Source organism: Pseudonaja textilis, chromosome 3 (assembly GCF_049901715.1).
Source record: "Pseudonaja textilis isolate UNSWEBS1 chromosome 3, rPseTex1.2, whole genome shotgun sequence".
Classification (NCBI taxonomy): Eukaryota; Metazoa; Chordata; class Lepidosauria; order Squamata; family Elapidae; genus Pseudonaja; species Pseudonaja textilis.
In genome coordinates this window covers 22,638,810-22,656,614 of record NC_141992.1, presented here as the reverse complement: position 1 = coordinate 22,656,614, position 17,805 = coordinate 22,638,810, and the positions used below count along the sequence as shown (strand labels likewise).

Sequence of the window (17,805 nt, the reverse complement as noted above, 5' to 3'; positions counted from 1 at the left end):
AGTCTCCAAACTATGTAACTCTCTTATTTTACTTTCCAGCTGTGTATAAATACTGGCTTATTCAACTCTCCTATAATTTGCTAGTATACTGTTAGTTTCTGACTAAAGCTTTTGTGTGATTTTTTTTTAAACATGCTCATCTGGTTTATACATTCTCCTCTTAATATTGCTTTCACCTTCTTTGTGTTTCATCATTATTATTATTTTAAAAAAATAAAAGTCTGAATTAATCATTGCTTTGGTAGTACACTGTACAATAAAATAGGATTCGAATTACCAATCCCCATCCAAATACTAACCAGACCAAACTCTGCTTAGAATTTTTCAGCCAGGTGCTACCACTGACTGTAAAGAAATGGAGGAGGGGAAAATAACATTCACATCATCACTAGTTTGATCATTCAGGAGGATGAGGCAATGCTTCTGAAAAGCAACCTCTGAAGTGAAACCAAATAAATAAATGCATACTGCAATTTGCCATTTGTAAATATAGCAAGCTCAACTGAGAAATGACTGCTGTGTGCCCCTGCTTTCCTAGTATGGACGTAACACAGATAGCTCTGAAAATGATTGAGTGAAATTTATATACCGGAGGAAGAGAGAGAGAGAGAGAGATAACCAGACAGACAGACTATACAGAAGAGAAATTATCTCAGTCTCTTAACAATTGACGTGGAATGAAGAAATTATATCATGCTATTTAAGAAACACCAATTTTCCTGAGACAGGCAAGATTACCTTGCAAAGTGTGATCTATTGGGAAATGTTTGGTTTCTTCAAAAGCTTTGCTTATTACTGGTCCTTTGAGAAGGACATTGATAGCATCCACCTGCAAAGAAGCACATTTACTCAGTCTTTAATATTCTTCTGGCCTTTTTGGAGATAAAATCCTATTGGCAAAAAAACCCTCTAGTAATTACATTTTAACTATTGTACTTTGATTGAAAAGCAACCTGGGGCAGATTAAAAGTACTGAGTTTCTAGTCTGAAAATGAGAAAACAGTAGCAGGGATATTCCTTCAAGCAAAACTGTTACTAATGAAGACTAGGACAGCAATAGGACGTGAAGTAGTAGTAGAAACTAATACTTATTAACTGTCTATGTAAACCCCCAAAGGCAAGCCAAGAACTATTAATTTAGAGAGATGAACATTTGCTGCATGTACTACATGATTAAGTTTTTAAAGTCTAAGTTAGAAGATGTGATTATTCAATGTTTCTATTCTATTTTCTTTCCTGAGAAATCCTAGAGTAGCCAACTATGCTATTAAAAAAATAAAAATGAAGTAAAACAGTCCTTCTCTAATCAATCAATAATCTTATTAATTACTAACACAGAATAAAATTATTACTATTACTAATATTTAAAGTAAAGGATTAAAATTCTATCATATTAACATCAATCATTCAAAAAAACCAGTCAATCATGCATTAATATTACATTACACAGGTGAGATATTAGTAATTGAGTACAAAATTGACTTGCATAGGAGGAATCCAATTTTACAGTTCAATTTCTGCTGATACCATGTTCCTCATAAAATAAGGCCGGATCCTATATTTTTTTGAGCCCCCCCAAAAAGGCTAGGCCATCTTTTCGGGGGTGACTTAATTCCCCCCTTGCATCCTCATCTAGAGCACCCCGCGGGCAGCCTCGCCACCAGCCGCTCCTAACGGGTGATCATGGCGAAGCACAGAAAGCTCCCTACTCCCTCCCTCTGCGCTCTGCCATGATCGCCCATTAGGAGCAGCTGGTGGCGAGGAATTGCTGCCCGTGGGGCGCTCCTAACGGCAAGTCCCCCCACCCTTCCCCCCATTTTGCATGTTTTAAAATAGGCCTAAATTTGGGGGAAGGGGCTTAATTTCATTTTATGCCTAGAAAACATGCTGGGTCTTCCTATTGGGGGAGGTTGTATTGTTGGAGAAACACGGTGTATATATATATATGTGTGTGTGTGTCTGTGTCTGTGTATACACACACACACACACACACACACACACACACTAACAAACAAACTCCAGAAGTGATGAAAGGTTCATGATCAAACCCAGAAAGTAAGCTATAACATCTCTTCCATACATTATTCTCTTACATAAAAGGAAAGAGGAACATAACAAAAAGCTCTGGACTGTGACCTCACTGAGTTCTAGGAAGAGTCAGTCTAGTATGCCATTTAATTATTGCCTGATTAACTTTTAGCTTAGATCTCACTTCCCTAGAATTCTCACCTGAATCATGAGATGGATGACAAATACATTTGATAAACAAACAATGGTTGGCAGAAATTAGCAAGTGGAAGATGGCTGGTTTAACTGACTTTAAAATGTTGATTAAGATTGCCACAGTTATTAGCTACAAAAACCAAAGAAAAGTTTTCCCTGAAGGTCAGGCCCTGGTGACAAACATTAGGAAAAAACACAGTGTTTTCATGCCATGACTATGAAATTCCAATGGAGTGACAACTAATATTAAAAGCCATATGCTGGTGCCCTGAATGACAGAATATCTAATCTAACCCTCCTTCAGAATCTGCTAATACAACCTCCACACATTCATTGTACAACCATCAGAAGGTAAAATCTCTTTACCTGGTTAAAAAGATGCTCAAGGCAGCCATGAAGCTTGTCTTGTTTGTCTGACGGTATTCTCATATCACTGGGAAGTTCATCACCTAAAATGAAATACATAAACTTTTTTATTCCCATGCTAAACTTCACAAACACACACTGATCTTTAAATTTGCTCACATTCTTTCTTTCTCTTTCATCCTCTAGACTTTTTTCCACTCCTTGTTCATTCCTCTTCATATTTCCATCTACCTATCCAATTTCTAGCTTTTGATGTATTCTCCAGCTTCCCCTGATTTCTTAGACATGATCCCTTCCTAACAAAGCAAGTCTATTAGATTCCTTTTTACTGAAAAGCAAAAAAAATAAAATGCACTTATTGGAAACAAAATTTTGCCCCATTTCTAAAAGTGTTTTCGGAATCAATTATATGAGCTACAATAGGAAGATTTCATCAGATATCCTGCAGTTAGTTAAAGCACCTATAATTAATAGGGCTGCTGAAACTCCTTTTCACAAGCTCTGGATAAATAACTATGTGCCAAATTGCAGTGGCAAGACTCCTTGAAATTGATGACATTGCTCATGCATTTGCAGAAATAAAATACATGAGAATTATAGGAAGCTGTAGATCCTCAGTATGAGCCTTAAATGTGCTAATATGCCAACACAGCATTTCCTTGGCAGCCTATATTAAGTACATTCATTTAATTCTTTACTTTTTTTACTACTGAATCTGCTAATCAGGAATGATTAAAATTAATATTGTACACGATCTGGAAAACACTTAAGATGGTGTATCATTTAATCCTTGTTGAAAACCTCTATACAGCATTTACTTACCTGATCCCATTTCATCACTGCCTAAGTAAGAGCTGTTACTCCGGACACTGGTATAGGAAAGGACTGAATCCCTATTGCTGTTACATTCACTAGAAAGAAAGAAAAAGGATACAATATATAGCTTGGAGAGATAAGAGAACATAGAGAAAACTCGTTCATTTCTATTTTATCCATCTTCAAGAATTATGACTCTGCTTACAAAATTCCATGAAGAAAATACTGGCCTTTAGTATTTATTTTTTTTAATTGAACTTTCATCTTTCATACTTTGTCTTCAACTGATGAAGATGCATTAGAAAATTAACACATTACTCTTGATGAGAATGGCTAACGATAATAAAGATTCAATATTAAATCTGTCATGGTTCTTCATGAACTTTGGAAAGTACGTCCTATAAGAACCAATTAATATGATCAACATAATAGAAATACCATTCATCTGAAAAGCCATTCATTCTTGTTTATGTGAATGAAAATTCTTGCCGTATGCAGTGGGACTTACTTACTTCTCAGTATATTCCAAAAATATCAGAAGAACAGAGTTGGAAGGGACCTTGCAGGTCTTCTAGTCCAACCCTCTGCTCAAGCAGGAGACCCTGGCCTATACCATTCCAAATAAGTGGCTGTCCAGTCTCAGATAATCAGATATACAGAGTTGGAAGGAACCTTATAGGTCATCTAGTCCAACCCCCCGCCCAAGCGGGAGACCCTACACCATTTCTGACAAATGGCAGTCCAACCTCTTCTTGAAGGTCTCAAGTGATGGCGCTCCTACAACTTCCGAGGGCAAGCTGTTCCAATGGTTGATTGTTCTCACTGTCAGAAAGTTTCTCCTTATTTCCAGGTTAAATCTCTCCTTGTTCAGTTTCCATCCATTATTCCTTGTCTGGCCTACAGGCCCTTTAGAAAATAGCTTGACCCCTTCCTCTCTGTGGCAGCCCCTCAAATATTGAAAGATTGCTATCATGTCTCCCCTGGTCCTTCTCTTCACTAGATTAGCCATGCTCAAATCCAATCCAAATGTAGCTATACATCTTGATGAGTGGAAGCTTATGACTACACTTAGGTGTCTTCACTGATACAGACAGGAATAATATCACATACTTCATGTTCATGTAGATCTCTGGGACTGCTATTATGACTCCCCTGGTCCTTCTCTTTACTAGACTAGGCAAGCCCAGTTCCTGTAACTGTTCTTCATATGTTTTATTCTCCAGTCTCCTAATCATCCTGGTTGCTCTTCTCTGTACTTTTTCTAGAGTCTCAACATATTTTTTATTATGTGGTGACCAAAACTGGATGCAGTAGTCTAGGTGTGGTCTTACTAGGACTTTATAGAGTGGTATTAGTACCTCCCTTGATCTTGATTGTATCCCTCTGTTAATGCAATTTAGGATTGCATTAGCTTTTTTGGCGGCGGCTGCCCACTGCTGCTGGTATTTAGCTGGTTGTTCACTAAGACTCTAAGATCCCTCTCACAGTTACTACTATTGAGCCTGGTTTCACCCAGTCTATATGCGTCTCTTCTCAAAAGCCTCCAATGATGGATCACCCACAACCCAATCAGAAATCAAAAAAGCTGAAAGCCGTCTTCACTGAACATTTAAGTCTCTTGGGTTGGTGACTCTTCTCTTTTAAAATAACTTTCCACTTAAAATGTTTCATTCCCCCAAACAACTCTTTCTCCCATTTCTAAACAGGATACAACATATAGGTAGAAAGAGCCAAAGATGTATACAACAAATAAAGGGATGTAATAATATACCCTGTCAACAAACTCTCTTTTTAACTCATTCTTGTAAACTTCACATATCTATTCTCCAATTTGAAAGCTATCAAAATATATTTAATTTATTCTTGAACAGTTATTCTGCAAGAAGTATGTTTAACTGCTTATGTCTCAAGTATATTTTTTATTTCACTTTCATTTCTGTCCAAATCTGAAAGGTAATGGCACCCTGAGGAATTTGCTTTGATCTCAGTAATCTAGGATAGATTATTCTCAGTAGTAGAAAGCATTAACCAAATCATGATGCAGAACTAAAAGCCATAAAACAATGAATAAAATCAAACTCAATCGGTACTGACACATATTCATAGTGCATTGAATCTTAATCTGGAGGTACACTGCCAGCTAGGTAGTTTGCTGCTGTTTTGCGAAATATTCCTAGACTACCAAAACTAGGGATTTAAAGCATAAAAATGTGCTCTTTTATTTGTGCAATGATCAACTCTTAAGAGGAAATAAATACCATTAATTCCTATGACTAGGAATCTTTAGCTCATGACATCAGTGGTTTAAATTTAGAAAGGAAAAGAAATAACATTTCACAATGAATTGCTATGGCCCACTCCATTTAATGTGCAGATGCAAAACACGTTAAAAAAATTTGTGTAAACTCCCACAGACATTGACAGCTCTTGGCTTCTACTTCAGAGCCATTTATGTTAGCTCTGGCTCACCGAAAGCAAAATTTCCCTCGCCAGCAGAAACATTCACTCCACCTGCATAGTCATGCTCATAACAAGTTTTAAAAGTGACCATATTTGGGAACCTCTAAATTATGAAATGATATGAAAGCAATATCAATGTGTAACTTATTCTACTTAGCCAAGAAGGACTATTGTTGTAAACTATTGTACAATCACGTGAATGTGATGTCCTTGCAAAAAAGAAATGCTGTACTATTTTACTCTTTGTGGCCTTTTTCATTATCACTTATTTTTAAAATTGAAACATAAAACTGTGTATATTATATAAAATGGTGTTTTTCAATGTTGACCATTTTAAGAGGTATGGACTTCAACTCCCAGAATTCCCCAGGAAGTCCGCATTAAAATGGCTGAGGTTGACAAACACTAATATAAAACAACCTTTGGTAGAAGTCTTCAGGAAGAGGCGGTCCTTCAAATAACTTGGCCCCATGCCATTCAGGGCTTTAAAGATAATAACCAGTACCCTGCATTGTACTCCAAAAGAAATCAGGGACACACAACAGCAGTGTAACATGGGCAAGCTGCACAAAACTGCAAGTCTTGCTGCATTTGGACCAATCTCCACGTAGAGGGTATTGCATTAGTTCAAACGAGAAGTGACAAGGCCTGAGTTACCCTGCAAGGCCTCCTGATCAAGGAAACTCAAATCCATGGCATCCATCCTGTGTAACTGTGTTCCTTTTGGAGGTCAGATTGGCCATAGCCCTGCTGATCCTTTGGAAGCTTTTAAGAACTTGGTCTTGTGCCCGAACCTGGGAGCCCAGATGTGTGTGAGGGCCTGTTTCCGGGTTATGCTAATGATAATTTTATCATTCCAACTGCTGTGGGTCTTACTTTTTATACTCTGTATGCTTTATTTAGTTTTTTAAATTTATTTTTATTGTGAGTCACCTAGAGTCACATATGTATGGTATATGAGAAAGACCCTGGGAGATGGGGTGAGGAGAGGATTCCTAAGGAACAGTCAAGATAAGAGATAGCCAGGGGTGGGATTCTTCCAGTTCGGACCAATTCGGGACCAGACCAGACCCTGCTGTCTCCAAACTGGCTCTCTGCAACGATCATGTAGGCCCGCTCACCTTCCCCTGGGTAGTATTGACCTTTATCATCCCAGCTGATTAACACGGAAGAGCAGACACAGCTCCTCAGCTGTGTCACTCCCCTGAAGTAACATAGTAGGTAAGGACTTTTGTATTATGTTGATGCGTGCACAGCACGCGTTAGGTGCGATCACTGAACTGGTTGTTATACCAGCAGCAGCCCCCACTTGGAGACAGAAAAGCCTATATAGCTGGATGGTGGGCTGGGCAAGAGATTCAGAAGGGATCCTCCCTAGTTTCTTAGGCTAGAAATGAGATAGTGGGAGAATTGTACTTTCAGAATTGTAAGCTTTACAGTAAAGTTGAATTAACTTATCTGGTCATGTTTCCTGTCTGGTCTATCGGGCAAGACTGACATGTATATGTGTTGGGTGGCAACATAAGTCAAATCAAATCAATCAACAAACTATCCATCGATTCTGTCCAGGAAGTGCTAAACCTGTTAGGAGTTAAACATGTCAACTCCTCAAAATCTAGGGGACCACAAAACCGGAGCCATTCCCCAAGTCTTCCCCATTGTACGACTGCCAGCTGGGCACTGCCCAAAAGAAGAAACATTTTACCAAAGGAATACAATTTTGCACAAAATGTAAATATTCTAATTTTTATGGGTAGTTGTACGTTTAGAATTATTGGACTTTAAATAGAAAAACAACATCTCACAACAGGACAGTGAAACTGTGACTAGGTGTCCTGTATAGCTTCTTTAATCAGTTGATCACATGCTTGCTATTGCTACACATCTTCAAAGTCCTTGTGGCTGTCGTCTTTTGAAAGTTTTTAACCCACTCACACTATGTAGTTCTACCTGCGGAAGATTCCTCATTGTAAAGAAGAACCGTTTATATATTGTTAGATTTGAAGACGTTTTGCTTCTCATTCAATAAGCTTCTTCAGCTCTGACTGGATGGTGGGGAATGGAAGAATGTGTATATAGTATATAACCTTCCATTCCCCACCATCTAGTCAGAGCTGAAGAAGCTTCTTGGATGAGAAGCAAAACGTCTTCAAAGAAAAACCAGACAGTCCATCTGCCTCTTGAAAAAGCATCTTTGGGACAACCATGACCTGAATGACTGAGAATCTCCATAGACATTTAGTTTTATATCCCTCCAGCATCTTAAAGCATAATATATACAGATGTGCAATTTGAGTTTCATGCTTGAAAAGGTTTTAAATGAATACATTTAGCACAGCCCTTATTCTCCCTCTAAGCAGGGCAGCAACTATTTGAGCTGTTGCATAAAAAGAAGGAAAAGAAAAAGGGCAGAATTTTGATGGTAGTAACGTATTCCAGAGAAATGAAACTGAACAAGTGGACTTCTGAAAAGAAGGGCATTTCAACTCTATAATGTCTTTTCGCCCAGAGTTCTGGATTACAAAATTAAGAAACCTCTAAGAAATCAGCTTTTTCCAAAACAGTACATTTTCTTCTGTTCTACTCTGCTCATGCTTTGAATGACCCAGACTTTGTTCACAGAAGATGTAAAATACAAAATACCATTGCTACCATTTTCGGTTGTGAGGTTTTTTTTTTCCAAGCAGCAGGGCTGTGGTTCGTTCTGTGTACTTCCAACTGTCTCAGACTGGTGCCTATCATTTTGAGTCATACAGCCCTTCTTGTGATTGACGTAATCATTATTCGAAAGCCCAATTAGTCTGTGTTTTCTGTGGATGATTGTGTTTGTACACATAAGACAACAAATCATCGGTTCTGCAAACAACAGCTGTTGGGCTGGTTTCAGACTGAAAGGCTTGAGCTTCTGGAAAACCCACAAACCCAGCTGTTTCACTTTGTTGGATAAAAGGGAGGGAAATTCTTCCTCCTGACCTTACCTGACCTGCCTGAACCTTGAAACCAAGTTGTAAGTTGATCCTGTGACAGACATATGAACCATGTCTAATTATGGATCACTTTGCAAAGGATACACTTAAATTCATGCCGTACTGTCAACAATTACAGACTGGTCAAACATACCACAAATGTTCTATGGTACTCTGCAAAACTTTCAAGTCCTCATTCTATAGAAATAGTGTTCCTATGAATTTATATACTGAATCAAAATATACAAGGTATTTATCTAGTAGTTGATTTTAGGCAATCAGTGCTTTTCCAGGAATTGACAAGACAAAAAGCTATGCCTTTCGGCCTAAGGAGAATAAGACTAAAAAAAGTTCCTGAGAAAATCAAACTAACTTTGCCTAGGGATATTACATGCACTCTGTATCAGAAGAAATACTGCAGAAATCTCAAAGAATCATGAATATTGTGTGGAAAAAACTATATGTAATGATACATAAACTCTTACAATATAGAAATGGTCACACTTGATGAATTTAAAGAACAGTGAACCTTAAACTTCATTCCTCTTCTTTTTGCTTATAGCTGAGGTCCCCAACCCCCAGTCCACAGCCTGGTACTGGGCCATGGCATAAGTGGTAGATGAGCAAAGCTCCATTTATCTAAGTGGCAGATATGTGCGTAAAACCATCCTCTCCCCCACTGCCACCATCGCCGGTCCACAGAACCAGAAAGTTTGGGGACCACTGGCTTATAGAATAGACATGAGGTGTTCCTTTGTGTTCAAAACTTGAGCAGATTTTATGTATGTATGTATGTATGAATTCCTCCATGACAATAAGAGACATAGTAGATGCTAAAAGGACTTTCTGTACCACTCATACAGGGCATTTTCTAACAAAGCTCAAAAGGCACAAAAACACAAATATGTACTTTTAAGCAATTATGTGTACCTTACATGCAGAGTCCATAATGCATAATGCCTGAATATAGTTGTCAGAAGTTTCAACCTTTCTTAGCTGCCCTTCATTTTCTTCTACATATCATTTGATTCCCTTCCAAGCAGACAGTTTCACAGGACTTACCTGTAGGAATCTCTGAAACTTATTGTATCATGCCCAGAGTCTTCCTGGTCTTCTTCAGATACTTTGAAGCACACCTTCTTCATGCCATGCTCTGCTTTGTCAATGTCACTTTCATCTGCAACCAAAGAAGTGGAGGATATCTCCTCTGTGGAAGGAGGCTCACATAATTCTTCTGCTGTTGGTTCTGTGATAGTCGACAAAAGCCTGAAAGTATAGAAAATGTTATGATTAGAAAGGTAAAACCTATGTCCAGGAGAGACACTGTTATTTTGCAAAGCTACATAGGCTCATGGAGTTTTGTAAAGTCCCATATGCGCTTCATTTAAAAAAAAAAAACAGCACTAAAGTGCTGACTGAAGCTAGGACTTAGTGAAAGCATTATGATCCTGAAATGACCCTCCTGAGATAGTCAACTGTGCGTTTATTCATTTTAACTATGAAGGTGGCGACCTTATTTGTCCTAGTATTTAATAAATTATGTTTTAATTGTTGCAGTCAGCATTTTGATACTGGTAGCTTTTAGATACCATGCTACAGCCTTGCAAGGAGGCAATCTATAAGAATGTTGAGCTTAACCTTTGCGAGTCTTTATGAATTATAACTCAATTATAATCTAAATTTATCACCTTGAAATACATGGAGGAAGTGTTATGGAAAAAAGACTGTACAAGTGATACTGGAGAAAATCCTGTTTTGGAGAGAAAGGCAGGACAAATGATACACCTGAACTCCATTAAGTGAAACAATTTTGTAAAAGAATTCAGGGAGGAGAAAAAGTCACATCAAAACACAGGTAGTCCCTTGAGTGACGACCTTAGTGGAGAGCAAAATTTATGTTGCTAAGTGAAACATTTGTTAAGTGAGTTTGCTCTATTTTACGACTTTTTTGCCACAGTTGTTAAGTGAATCGTTGCATTTGTTAAGTTAGTAACGTGGTTGTTAAGTTAATCTGGATTTCCCATTGATTTTGCTTGTCAGAAGGTCCTAAAAGCTATTCACATGACCTTAGTACACTGCCACTGTCGTAAATATGAACCAGTTGCCAAACATCTGAATTTTAATCATGTGAACATGGGGATGGTGCAATGGTCATAAGTCACTTTTTTCAGTGCCATTGTAACTTTCACTAAATGAACTGTTGTAAGTCGAGGATTACCTCTTTTCTTTTGCTTATAACAGGTACATAGAAATAAGAATACATTTTAATCTCTGCAAAATATTTGTGAAGCATGTAAGATTTAGCCACCCAAATAAATTACATAAGCAAAACCTCACTTTTGCATGGAATAAACAAAATGACGGCATCCTTGCAGGTTGATATAATTAAAATTGTCTTAAAGTATCTAATTCTGCATGAATGTGCATTGAATTTCTCAGAATTGTTACTGACAATCAAATACAGCTAGTCTTCGAATTATGAGTGGTTGCTTGGCAACTGTTCAAAGTTATGATGGACCAACTTGAGGCTACTTATAACCCAGATTGGAAGTTCCAATGGTTAGGCATCCCCTGAAGTCAGGTGACCAAATTTTGGGCGCTTGGTAACAATGCCATATTTACTGCTGTTGCAGCATCCCAAAGGGGCTTTTTCAGTAGGCAACTGGACTTTCTTGTTTTTTCTTTTGAAGACGTTTTGATTTTCATCCAAGAAGCTTCTTTAGCTCTGACAGGAGAGTGGGGAATGGAAGGATTTATATTCCTTGCAGACAGCTGGTCACTGAATCATTTTAGAGGGTCACTGAAGCGCTTGGAGGTTTCTCTGTGTCCTCAGGGTCACCTGAGTGGTGCTCCTGGTTCCTGTAGTCTGCAATTTTTCCTCTGGAAATTCATTCCTACTCCCACACCATTCAAAGGGTGCTCATCCCAAATGGTATAGCTAAAAGTCTATATTAAAAGCTAAAAGTAGAGGTTCTCACAGCACTACTCAGGTGACCCCAAGGACACAGATAAACCTCCAAGTGCTTCAACGACCCTCTAAAAGGATGCAAGTGACCAGCTGTCTGCAAGGAATATAAATCCTTCCATTCCCCATTGTCCTGTCAGAGCTGAAGAAGCTTCTTGGATGAGAAGTGAAATGTCTTCAAAAGAAAAAAACAAGATAGCCCAGTTTCCTTCTGAAAAAGCACTTGACTTGGATGACTGAGAATCTCTATAGACTTTCATCCCAGTGTTATATGACTGTATTTTGTGATGGTTTTGCACAAACCTGGCACTTATTTCCACCAAAACTGTGCCCATAGTGAACCATCGGTTTCCTTAATGATAGTGGCAGTTGCTTTATGGCTACCTCGCTTAACAACCACTGTAAAACAGGTCATAAAATTGCGTCAGTCATGACTTATGACTGTGATGGGCAGGCTCCATCACAGATTATGTTGCCAAGTCATTTAATTTCTGTGACCTGCCTAGAGTCAGAAATCAAATGAAAAGCAAACCGTTTTATTTTTATTGTATTTAAAACATTTGTACAGCAATTTAAATACCCAATTTAAAACTAAGCTCTAGGCAACTTACAACCTGGCAATAAAACCAATATATATGCAGGTAGTTATTGGTTTCCAACTATTTAAGTTATGACAGCACTGAAAAAGTGGCTTACAACCAGTCTTCATGCTAACGACAGTTGCAGCATCCCCATCGTCACATGATCAAACTTTGGATGCTTGGCAACTGGCACGTATTTGTAATGGTGGCAGCATCCCAGAGTCGTGTGATTGGCATCTGCAATCTTTCCCGTCATCTTCCGACAAGCAAAGTCAAAGGGAGAAGTAGGATTCACTTAAAAACCATATGATTCACTTAACAACTTCAGTGATTCTCTTAATAAGCAGGGTAAAACAAGGTTGTAAAATTGGACAGAACTCATTTCACTGCTACCTTGCTTAGCAGTGGAAATTCTGGTCTCAATTGTGGTCCTAAGTTGAAGACTACCTGTATCCCTATTAAAAAAAAAACAACCCACACCCCACTAACCAACTTACTTATGTATCTGAAGGACATATTGCTTCATTTCCTTAACTGCTACATCTAGCTTGTTGAAGAGCTGTAAGTAGGAGTCCTGTATCTCCCGATCTTCTTGTTTCAACAGAAAAGCAAGACCTCTATCTTCCTGAGCGATTCCTCCATTCTCTTGCCCACAGTAACCATCATACTGTCCATGTGGGTTGAGATCTTCATTTTCTGGAGTCAAACACCTCCATGACGGTGCAGCCATAGTTGTGATGCAATGCTGAGTGTATGAGACGGGATTTAAGGTTCCTGTTAAACATTAAAAAACTGTTTAAGCTAAAGCCACTGCTTTTTCAAGATGAGCATTTAAGTTATTTTAATATGCTAAATAAACTGTTGATTTTTTCCCCAAATATGCTGAGCAACAATGCCTTATTATTAAATTGGTTGTTTTTAATGCACAATAAAATGCAATAAAATTGAGCATGCTTGATGGAATTCTTAAATAATTAGTTAAGATTTAAGGTTACAGGTGAGTGTGGGTACAGACTGTTGGAAATAGACCATTAAAAATACTTTGCACCAGAAGAACACAGGAAGTTCCTTGAGACGTTACTATTTACTATATTAAAGATGAAAAAGTGAAAGATGTTTTGCATGCAAAAAAAAAACTGAAAGCATCCCTAAAATACTAAAGGTCTGTTGCCAATCTGAGTCAAAAGACTGTCTGGTATACAGCAGCTTTCTATATAATTTATGTCAAACCAACTGTGAAATAATAAAGGCAAATAACAAGATTGATTGATGAACATAATTTAGAAACAGAGTAATAGTTACGTTGTACTTTTTCTATCTAATCATTAAAGAACCTCTGAAGACTCAGTAAATTATTTGAAATCATCAAGAGCATCAGAATTTTATATGTGATATGGACATAGCTGACACTAATAGAAAGCTAATAGATATATGAAAGCTTATCAGTGCTCCCTTAACAGTTAATTAGATCAATGAACTTCCCTTCTCAAGTGCCAGTATTTCAGTAACTTTTGCATCATCAGGAAATTTCTCAGAAAAATACATTAGAAAACAGCAATTAAAGATGAATTTACGGTATTTAATTGTTGGCTTACAAGTTCCAAGCGTGGTAGCCATAAGAGATATGCACAAGGATGGATCTCTTTAGTCATTCAGTATCTTTTAAGGTAAGGAAACCATTCCTTCCAAATGAAAATAGAGAAAATCTGTTCCATTCTAGCTATTGTCATGTGTAACTATGCTCACCCCCTCTCCATAAATTATCTCTGGACTGCCTATGGACTTGCTATGATAGTTAAATATTCTGATGTAAACTTCAAAGCCTGTCTGACATTGTAGAAGAACTATTTTTTAATGCAATTTTAATTCCAGTCAATCATTTCACAACAGGGCAAGATACAGTACTGCAGGTTTTATTGTTATTAAACACCTTGTTCTGGATCAAGGCCAATAATGGAAGGCTTCCGCCCAATGCGAATGCTGAATGACCTTCCCGTTGAGGTAATGTTTTTGGGGTATGACACTTCCATGAGATTAATGTGGCAGTTGGTAGGGCAGAAATCCATGCTGCACAAGGGGTGAAGCTCTGTTGTGGCTCGTTTGAAAGATGGGCTGACTTTCGTTTTCAACTCATCTGCAAACTAGAGCAAGAAAAAAGAGGTTTACACCACTATTATGAGCACATAAATTCATAAAGTAACATGTACCGGAGATCTTCTTTTCTTCTACAGTCATTTCACCCACCAGAGTAATTATGTTCCATGGCCCTTTTTCAATAATTAGAAAGATCCAAAGGGGTGGGGGGAATACAACTACATAAATCCATGTTGCATAAGTAACAATCAAAATATTCATACATTCCAGGGGGAGAACATGAATATGAACAAAACCAGCTGTGACAGAATATTGATCTGCAAATCAATGTTATTGAGAAGATCACTTAAAAGAAAGAAAAAATAGATAGATTTAGCTGTGTAACAGCAGCCTTTTAAAAACATAGCTAAATGTCAATAATCACCTATTGGATGGAGAAAGTAGTTAGGAACTAAACATATCTAATTAATAGGCAGTTCAATTTTGCAATTGAATATGTATACTGCTCAATGTATGGATGTGGGTATTTTATAATGAGATGCTACTATGAATTTGCCTGCTCAACAAAATCAATAAACCCACCACTGAAAATTGAAAATATGTAATTGAATATGTACACACCTACCCTCATAAACCTTGTTGTTAAGGTCCTGAAAGCATACTAGTTGAAGTCATCACTGTGCTGTTTGGCACATAAGATTGTGCATTATTATCCTACCTCTTGATAACTGGCAATTCTTCTGCTGATGCTTTCTAGCTTTGTGTCACAAATATGTCGGAACTCATATTGTGGCATGGTGACCACTGCATTGCTGAGGGACATGAGCCTCCTGCAATTCTTCACAAAATTGCTGTCATCTGTTGCAAAAGCCTCCAATATCTAAACCAGGAAAAATATATAGATATCCTCATTTGGATTATTGTGACACATATTGCTAAGGACATATAGCACTGGAATGTCAACAAAATGACATCTTTCTAAAGAAAGCATATCAGGTAAATACAGTTCCTCATCCTGTGAACCATTAAAAAAAACTGCTTTTGCTAATATTTCTACTGGAGTATAGACTTCAGGGGAATGCATTGTTCCCAAACTAGGTGCCCCATGATATGGTTCAGAGGTAGTATTCAGCAGGCTCTGACCAATTATGGAGAATCGGTAGCAGAAATTTTGAGTAGTTCAGAGAACCAGCAAATAGCCCCTCTGACTGGAGATTTTACAGTATCCTTCCCCTGCCATGCCCACCAAGCCACACCTACAGAACTAGTAGTAAAAAATTTTGAATCCCACCACTGATATGGTTGTTCCCCAAAGATCCTACTTTCTTAAAATAAATGGCATGAGTCCAGAATATCAGAAGAACCCTCTCATTAGCTTATCCTACTTGTTCCAGGAAGAAGCTACTTCAGATTCTGTTCGCCAAAGAATTTTTGTGTGGCTGTGACCCCCCCACTCTTTGGAATATTCTGCTACTGGAAATGAGGCAAAACAACCCCGGTGGACTAGAGGTGGAACTCTCGCCTCACAATCAGGAGGCTGTGAGTTCGATCCTAGATAGAGGATAATATCTGGAATAGACTCTCCTGCTCGAGCAGGGGGGTTGGACTCACTAGATGACCTCCAAGGTCCCTTCCAACTCTGTTATTCTATGAACTCTTCTATGAACTCTATGAGTTGAGCCCTATCCTCCTGGCCTTTGAGATGTGTTAAACTTGGCTCTGCCGGATAGCCTGGGGGCTCTAATAGAGGTACTCTATGCCCAGGTGGAGGTGGTGGACCTGGGATGCTGATGGGGTACAGAGAAGATACCCAACCTCTGTGTCATCTATCCTCTTGGTTATTAGTCTCTATTTTTTTTTAAAAAAATGAAGATTTTATATTATTATTTTCTAAGCCACTCAGAGTCGTTGCAACTGTGAGATGGATGGCAGATAAATTTAATAAATAAATCAATAAATTTAAGCAGTGTCTCATCTTATTAAAAACTCTTATCTGCTTGGACAGAGAATCCTTTTGCAGTTTCAAATAGGCAGGTTTCCTCTGTAATGCCATCCAACCCCTTGTGAGATGTCTGTTAACAAAATCTTTTTGAGCATCTATATGCATGTCGCATGAATGGTTTTTCTTTCCTTTTCCTTTTCCACCTTTTTAAAAGAATCTCATGTCTGTAATAGTTTATATTTATTGTAATTGTTGTTTTAATTGTTGTAATCTACTTTGAGAGTTACAATAATGGGAAATAGTACAGAAAGATATTAATTAAATAACTAAACAGACTTGTTGCTGATGGGTGACTTTTAATAGAAGTTTTAAATGTTCCAATTGCCTCTTGATGATCACAAGTGTAACATGGAAACTGTGATGACAGGAAAAGCAATTTCCCCTTTCCATTATTTCCCATCAGATCTGACTATTTCCCTAGAAGTCTTTATTAACACTAGAACTCCTTTATGATAAAAGAAAGTCTAACAATACTCTACAAATATATCACTAGTTACTTTTGCAATTAGGCCATAAATATACAGAAAGATTATTACAGATTATTAAAGATTATTGCTGCAAGCATTGCTTCCCATCACATTTGTACATCTCCCCTAAAATTAAAAAAAAACACTACACCAACTGAGCAACAACATTTTAAATACGCAGTGAGAGCACCTACTTGTTAGTACTAAATACGTTTACTGCTCTACACATATTTCTGTTGAAATTGCACTAATTGCAAATACTTAAATTTGTAACTCCTCCTCCTATTTTAATATGCTTCACTCTTAAGCCAGAAAAGGTTACCGAAGCATATCAATGAAAGTAACACAGTCCCTGCATTCAAAATTAGATTTTACTAAATCAAACACAGAAGGGGGGTTGTTTTTTAAAAAGAAAAATAAATGTACATTTTGATTTTTAGTACTCTTCTGTTTTGATTTGAGAGTCGGTATGAAATACTATACAGCAAATGTAACTACCAATCCACTAAAAGCTTATTCCAACCTTATTCCAACCTTCCAGCCTTCTCCAAGGCTGTTTTCTTCAACCCACTGCCCTTAATGCACTGATCTTAACCTCCTCCTAGTTAATGCAGCTATTAGCCATTCCTTAATTTCAATTTCCTTGATTGCATATTTTCATCAAACGAAGCCATTTTTATTTAGGAAAGCACTGTTAAGTTGAAATTTTAATTTTTCTGTTTGGACTGCTAAAAAGTCTTCTAAGCATACTGGTTTTAGGCCTAGTATTTCAACCTATAACTATAAATTTTAACTTATTTTTTTTATGATAGCCTTCTGCTTTGCATTTCACTTTTGATACTTGGAAATATTTTATCAATTAATG

At 37.6% G+C, this 17,805-nt stretch overlaps 1 protein-coding gene across 2 annotated transcripts in view; it reads right to left on the bottom strand.

Moving 5' to 3' along the window:
* PREX1 (phosphatidylinositol-3,4,5-trisphosphate dependent Rac exchange factor 1) overlaps positions 1-17,805 on the bottom strand; it is a 222,152-nt gene that overhangs the window by 16,908 nt on the left and 187,439 nt on the right. For both annotated transcript variants that reach the window (XM_026697513.2, XM_087929017.1), the window contains exons 23-29: positions 15,190-15,351; positions 14,308-14,518; positions 12,875-13,151; positions 9,894-10,097; positions 3,412-3,500; positions 2,590-2,672; positions 739-829 (exon numbers count right to left, since the gene is read on the bottom strand). In XM_026697513.2, coding sequence (XP_026553298.2) covers positions 739-829; positions 2,590-2,672; positions 3,412-3,500; positions 9,894-10,097; positions 12,875-13,151; positions 14,308-14,518; positions 15,190-15,351 — 1,117 coding nt within the window. The remainder of the gene's footprint in view (positions 1-738; positions 830-2,589; positions 2,673-3,411; positions 3,501-9,893; positions 10,098-12,874; positions 13,152-14,307; positions 14,519-15,189; positions 15,352-17,805) is intronic.